The following is an 8,026-nucleotide window of genomic DNA, read 5'->3' on the forward strand; positions in this document are numbered from 1 at the left end:
TATATATATATATATATATATATATATATATACAAGAGTTCTGCTATATGAATAAAAGAAATAACAGGGCTTATGGAGAAAAATAGGGTTGGGTGCAGATTACTCCCGTCGAAAAAAAAATTTAGTAGTTAGCCTAACACAAAGGATAGCTAGATACAGGTAGTTCTGCTATAACGCGATAGTTGTGTTCTTGTAAAACATCGTGTTATAGAAATTCGTGTAATAGAAATAACAGGGCTTATGGAGAAAATAGGGTTAGGTGCAGATTACTGCAAATCGAAAAAAAATTTCGTAGTTAGCCTAACACAAAGGATAGCACAGTCTAAATAAATGTTACATTCATATCTAATAATGAAATCATACAGTAAATGTAACACTTTACCTTGAAAAAATATGAATATAACTTGATGGGGGAGAAGGTTGATGTTGAGGCTGAGGAGTCATGAAACATCAAGCTTGCCTTCAAGTGTTATAGCCTTTCTTTTACGATCACCACCGGAAATGCGATCACCAGAGTGCTTCCCAGAGATATTCTTCTTTTCCATAGTCACAAAATTGGAGAAACAGTAATCAGAATTCACTGAGGACACTTAAAAACTTCACACGTGTTTCAAACAAAGTGTGGAGTAAACAGAGCGCGCGGGTCTAAAACGCTATGTATTTTGTTTTTCTCTTATTTAAAATTTTACATTTTACATATACTGTACAGGTATACTGTATACATAAATATTACATAAATTATTTCTGCAATTCTTCACAAACAAAACACATAAATCAATTGAACATGTGATGTCGAACGTGAACTGTAAACATTGAGCCAAGCCACAACACTGTACAGTACACTTTAACACTTTAAACGCTACGTATTTAGTTTTTCTCTTTTATTTAAATTTTTACAATTTACATATATATATATATATATATATATATATATATATATATATATATATATATATATATATATATATATATATATATATATATATATATATATATATATATATATATATATATATATATATATATATATATATATATATAAATTGTAATTTACATATTATTCATATTATGCTAGAGCGCCCACAAAACATGAGAAACGTTTGAGTCCCCCAGTAGAGATGTCCGTTCTCTATCCACTCCAGGATGTCTTAGTCCTCCGTTTTCTTTTTGTGTACTCGCTCAGGGACTCAAGTATTTCTGTATATAACACAGGATGATAAGGGAATTTGAATTTATTTGTTTATTTATTTATATATAATATACTGTAATATATTAAATATACTGCAAGTATTTTCTTTAATTTATATACGTGTTTCGCGAAAAAGGGAGGCTACATTTATGGTGATCGTTAAGGACCAAACTCCGAATCCATGACGTGACTTCTGTTCATTATTTATATCCTAAATTTACCACTGTAGGTAGTTTCAAGAATTAATGCAGTCATTTACTGAATATTCTTTGCAAAAAAATAAATTTTAAATGAATTATTTATAAGAGATAAGTATTATGATCAGTAAATATACAGATATGCATTACTGACCACCTCCGAACACAAGGATGGCTAAAAATAGCCACAGGCGGTCACAGTCAAGGTCACTTTCCCTTTCTTGTCACTGGCAAATGGGGGTGGGGGGGGGATGATAATAGCAGCTGTGTTTATTACGGTATGTTAGACTGGTTTATAATACATTTTTATTATTTTAATATACCGGTAATCTTCATTTTAATCCAGCTTCCCAAACGTAAGTTTCAGTATAAAATAATTAGTGGTACTGTAGGACCTTGTGAGTGGTTTACTGTATACATAAATATTACATAAATTATTTCTGCAATTCTTCACAAACAAAACACATAAATCAATTGAATATGTGATGTCGAACGTGAACTGTAAACACCGTGTGTGATGTAAAGAGAGCGCGGGTGTAAAACGCTATGTAATTTGATTTTCTCCTATGTAAAATTTTACAATTTACTTATAATATATAGGTATACTGTATACATAAATATTACATACATTATTTCTGCAATTGTTCACAAACAAAACACATAACTCAATTGAACATGTGATGTCGAACGTGAACTGAAGCCACAACAACCGTTCGAGTGGAATCTCGTTAGAGCAAACGAGTTCGCGTTTTACAAATATCATTCCTCAATTCATAAATCGCGTTCAAGCAAATTCGCGTTGTCAAAACACGCGTTATAGCAGAACTCACTGTAGTCGCATCCCATGATTGCTTGATGTAACTCTTCTCCTTCACAAGCATCCATGAGCAGTTGGTACTTGTACTTCTCTGGCACGGCCGCATTTGACATGTATTGACGGAAGGCATGCATAAAGGTCCAAAACTCCGCCCGCCCTTGTCCTTTAAACTTGGGAAGGGTGGCTTGCGGCATGCACATCGTAGCCACTAGCTCTCTTATTTCTTCACCCTTCTCTGATTCTCCCTGTGGATGCATAATTGTGACTTGAGGCACTTTGTTTGCAAGCATTGGCGGTAAAGACGATGCCATTTTCTCGACATTGACCGATGCCTGTTGCTGGGTTTCTTCCCGTACTATTGGCTTCTCATAATTGCTGAAGTTCTCTGTCGAAGGCTGTGAGCTGTCACTTCTTCGTGATAGTGCTGATGTCTCTTGACCCGCCACCATTCCAGTGTGCATCGTTTTCATCCACCCTGCCTTAAGCTCTCGCAGGGCTCGGTTTACTTCATCCGACGCTGCCTCAGCTCTGGCCACTGCTTGTTGATAATACAATTCCCTACTGTGACCTTCCCGTGGATCTCCTGGTATTGCAAGCTCATTTCCTTTTTCACCACTCTCTGATTCTACCTCGGCGGGCGGATCCATTGTCATTGTCGTTATAGGAATATTCGTAGTAGAATCCATTCGTTATAGCATACCCCACTGTATATACAGTATGTATACAGTAATACCCCGCTTTACGCGGGGTTTTTTTACGCGTTTCTACATTTACCCGGTACCCTGCCAGAACCGGAATTCCCACTTACGCGGTGCATCTACTCATATACGCGGGTGAAGTATAATTTTTTTATTAAGCTTATAAAATTCATACAAATTACCCAGCCAGAATATAATTTACATTGCTGGAATTCTTGCAATTTGATGATCATTTTGAATATAAGCATCATAGATTTTGCATTAGACATACAAATTTTAGATCTAATGCAAGTATTTTGTTTACTCAGAGCAAATATGTTATCTTTTGTGCAAAATATATGACGTGTATATTCAAAATATTCCTGGTCTTGCAAGGAATCCAGCAATGTCAATTATATTATCCTAACTTTAGTCTGAGGTTAGATGTAGGATAGATGATTAGTGAGTCCCATATTTTTTACCTGACTTAACTTGACTAGTCACGTCGCCCTTTCTCTTAAGCTCCTCTGCGTGTGTGGTGGTGTTGGTGTGCGGATTAGTGGATGTCATGATTATGACCTGACCTCATGTCCAGTAAGGGCACCCTGTGTACTTAACGTTTCCCTCTTCCCTCTGTGATTTTATCAAGATTTATCTTATCCACATTTTCATTGTGGATTTACATGATATATATATATATATATATATATATATATATATATATATATATATATATATATATATATATATATATATATATATATATATATATATATATATATATATATATATATATATATATATTACACAATTTGTATACTAATTTACTTTCTTTTGCTTCAAGATATGTGTTATACGTGATGACAAAAAGGTTGGTAGTTTCCCAATCAGTTGGGATGGTCTTTGTGTAGCAGCCTTAAAAGATGGTGGCAATGAAGTGGCTGTAGGAGGTGGTGACAACCTTATCCATGTGTACACGCTTAGTGGCAACACTTTAACAGAGGTGTGTACTAATCTTTGATATGACTACATTTAGATTTTGAATTATAAGTAGAACATTTCTTTTATCATTCATGGCATTGTCATACTGGACCTATTAAAAGGCTTTTCCTTTTAATCAGAATCCTTTGTATAAATTCTACTTGCAGTTTTTCAAAATGGTATATTTTTTCTTCTAGGCATGTTTTAATTCATATTTGATACAATACATTTATAAACACATTGATGGAAACTTCAAATTATTCCCTAAAGTTAGGAATAAGCTTGAAATGGTTTTCAGAAAACTACCTTGGAGCATCTAGGACCAGTTACTGATTTGAGCTACTCTCCAGACAATGGTTACCTTGTTGCCTGTGATGCCAATCGAAAGGTAGAGTAATATTCCCCTTCTATAGATAATTAGGCAAAGCCAGCTAATTTTCTGTCCATATCCATTTTTGTGTCCCCACCAAACAATATTGAACCCATATAGTGTAACCCTGTCTGTCCACATCAAGTATTTCTGTGCAACATATTTTAGTGATAGGCTATGGAGATTAAAGTGAAATTAGCAAAGTTTCTTCATATCATGAATATCAACTTTGTGTTAGTCATAAGTTTCTATCATTAGAGGTAGTAACCCAGTTGAATTTACAAGTTTTAGTAGGGGTGTATGTGGGAGTTTGTTGAGAATATATTCATAACTATTTTTGTTCATTGGCATATATTTATATCTATGGCATCCTTACTAAAAGCCAGATTTTTGGGGTTTATTTTTATATGGTAAAGTTAGTGAACAAATTTACTTTTGCTCCTATTGTGTAGGAGAAATGAGTGGTGGATTTCAAGTTTTAATCCAATTTTCAGGTGTTGGTTTATACTCTGCCTTCATATGAAAAATTCAACAAGATAGAGTGGGGATTCCATAATGCAAGAATCAACTGTGTGGCCTGGAGCCCCGACAGTCGTATGGTAGCCAGTGGTTCCCTTGACACAATGATCATCATTTGGAGCTTAGCCCAACCCAACAAACATATCATCATAAAGAGTAAGGGATTTCCTCTTTCTTTAGCAAGTTACTTTAAGAAATCTTCACATAATCCTTGTTCCACTAAAAAGCTCATCATCTATTTTGTAGCATTTCATAAATAGTGGGTTCTCGTACCCTCCTGGTAGGATGCTAGTCTGCTAAAGGGTTGTTGGCAGGCATGTTTGATGGTGTATTATTTACATGCTGGGTTTACAAGGACTGAACCCAGTCCTCATCTCTGGTTGGGAGTCAAACCCATGGCCATTTGCCTGACAGGTAAGCGCTCTACCAACTGAGCAATTATCCTTCGTTTGTACAAAGCTGCATTGTAAGTGGCCAAGGATAGTTTCCTTCCAAAATTTTAAACCCCAAGTTGAGTTGGTGCATCATAACATGTGTGTTTGTTTTCTAGCTGTAGTCTGGACAAAGTGCTGCCTGCAGTTATGTACAGTAGTTGTATTAAGTGTCCTTTTACAGTAGAACCTCGATAAATCGGACTAATTGGTGCAGACCCCACTCCGGAAAAATGCAAAAGTTGGAAAAAGGTTAACATGTGGGGATGGAGATAACACTGCTTGTCTGAACTGTTCAAAGAATATCAGTTGATGTTATGTTATTACTGCACTTCAACAACTAGTCGTTAAGTGTATAACAAAGTTATTAAAAGAATATTACATCAACAATATAAAAAAATATATGAAACAGAACTTTCTGGGTTGAAAATCAGACATAAAAGTCTGGTTGTGAACAACTATTGTCACTGAGATGATTGATAGAGTCCAGGAAAAAAGTCACAAGAAAAAAGTTCACAGAAAAAACCTAACCTAACCTAGCCATATAAATTTTGTTGTCAATGTGTACAAGTCATGTATTGTCAGGTAATAAGTGACTTAATATATATATTTTTTTTTATTACTTTAACTGTTAATGATATTTAAATGAAATGTGACATATTCCCAGCCAATTTTTTTTTTCTGTTAATTTATTTCCAATCACCTCTTGTTATTTACAGTAAAGTGTTATATGTCAGCAATCACAGAATTTGTCTTATGAATAAAGAGAAAACTGTATACTGTACAGTATTATAAAGATAAAAATAAGAACAAATAAGTGTAGGAGTATATTGTATGTGGAAGACGAGTGTTTATCTGAGAGCGGCTGGCAGAGGTTAATTTAACACTTCTTTATGAAATTCCATCATAATTCTCTTATAATTTAGGATCATTTGGGGCCAGGTTGATAAAATATTATCCTAAAAAAATCTGCTTTCCTGAAAAAAGAATCCCACACTGAACACCATGAGTCATTTGTTTACAAAGGGCAAACAGCTGATTGGCTTTCCACAATGTCTGTCTTCAACACTTAGTAAATTAGTACAGAACAGTTGTGTATTTATCATCGCTTAATAAATAATATTGCAATATATTTATCACCATTTAATAAATTCTCCAGTGGTCCCTCGGTTAACGAACACAATCCGTTCCAGCAGGTTGTTCGTTAACCGAAACCATTGTTTCAATGGGTTTTTGGGTAATTGGTTCCAGCTCACCGAAAATTGCCTAAATTCAACAAAAATGGTAGAAAAGTTCACTTACTTTGAGGTGTGTATGTAGAAGGCTCCTGGATGATGATGATGATGGGAATTAGAATGGGGGTGGAGGAGAAGGAAGAAGAGAAGGCATTGGGGTGGAAGAGAAGTCACCCCATGGCACCATTTCACCCAAAAATTTTAGTTCTCTTGGTGTATTTCAAGATTATTTTCTTTAAATCAACACTGCACTGCATTATATATTGTCAATATGTAAAATATATTTCAAAATGACCAATAATTTGCTTGGAAACACAGAAAAAAAAGCATTTAGTTGAAGAGAGTCTCAAGCAAGATGTTACCTCCAGTGAAAACAGAGAGAGACTAACGCCTGTTTGCTGTGTTAAGAGGCTGGATGCCGCGCATTAAACTAGTCACTTTACCTTCAATTATGTTCAATAATTGTTAAAATGAGTAAAAAATTGAATATTAAACTTTTAAAATTATTGAATAGTATAAACTTATTGATATTTACTAAAATAGTAAGGAATTTAAGCCCTAGAACCGATTAATGTATTGGCGGACTGATACTAAAGCTGGTTGACCGGCCAGTGCAAGCGAAAACATGTTGAGGTCGGTTCGTAAGAAATTCGTTAACTGAATTTTTGTTCGTTACCCGAATTTAAGAATCTTATGGGAGGGAGTTCGTTAACCGAAATTTCGTTAACCGAGGGACCACTGTATTGTGTATTCTTCATCACTTAAGTACCATATTTTTCGGCTTGGAAGACGCTGCACCGTAGAAGACGCACCCTGATTTTGAAAATGAAATTCTAAAAAGAAAAATAATAATTATGCATTTTAGCCCACCTGGGCACAGGTCACTGACCCACATTCGGGCCTAGGGGGCGAAAATGTAATAATAATAATAATAATAATAAAGAAATACAAAAATGAAAAAAAATATCAAGAGTGAGAAACAATATACCTGTATGTATGTTGTGTTGTCAAAGTAAGAGAAACAATTGAGACCCTGATGAAAGTCAGATCATCAACCTGGGACTTGGTCACATAGCAGCAGGGTCTACCATTATGCTTCCAATGTCTTCCCAGACGGTAGTACCTCCTTGTTTGGTACATTAGCTGCCTACTACCTACACCAGTGAAACCGTTGCTTGATATATAGCCCTTTTGGCACAAGTATACACACCTCTTTGAATATCATCACTTAGAACTGCTTATCAGTCGTCATTTTCATCAATTTAAAAAACATCTGTATAAGAAGGTGAAGTCTTTTATACAGCACTCATTTTATACACCGGGCTGGTCACCTCCACATCTTAGGGGATGTAGTGTTTACATTCTTTCTCTTGTTTTTGTCGGTATGACAACGACGGGAAATATTTTCCACCAGTAGAAAGTAAGCAAATGTAAACATGTATATCAACGTCTATATAAAACAAAAAATCTTTATTTAAAAACAAAATAAAAGTAAAAAACAACTCGTTTTTTGCAATACCAGTGACTGATTGGTTCTACATAATTATAAAACTGAAGAAAATAAGTCCTCCATTGTAACTGTATTAAAATTAATGTAGAAAAATTAATAT

General features: G+C 34.7%; 1 protein-coding gene across 1 annotated transcript in view; it reads left to right on the top strand.

The window, feature by feature from the left end:
* Positions 1–5,766, top strand: part of LOC121858301 (actin-interacting protein 1-like) — a 94,313-nt gene extending 88,547 nt beyond the window's left edge. The window contains exons 11-13 of the mRNA XM_042354628.1: positions 3,725–3,883; positions 4,160–4,249; positions 4,726–5,766. Of these exons, the coding sequence (XP_042210562.1) occupies positions 3,725–3,883; positions 4,160–4,249; positions 4,726–5,010 (534 nt within the window). The 3' untranslated portion in view covers positions 5,011–5,766. The remainder of the gene's footprint in view (positions 1–3,724; positions 3,884–4,159; positions 4,250–4,725) is intronic.
* The last annotated feature ends 2,260 nt before the right edge of the window (positions 5,767–8,026 follow it).

The sequence above is a fragment of the Homarus americanus genome, unplaced genomic scaffold (assembly GCF_018991925.1).
Source record: "Homarus americanus isolate GMGI-L3 unplaced genomic scaffold, GMGI_Hamer_2.0 scaffold57980, whole genome shotgun sequence".
In the NCBI taxonomy this organism is placed as follows: domain Eukaryota; kingdom Metazoa; phylum Arthropoda; class Malacostraca; order Decapoda; family Nephropidae; genus Homarus; species Homarus americanus.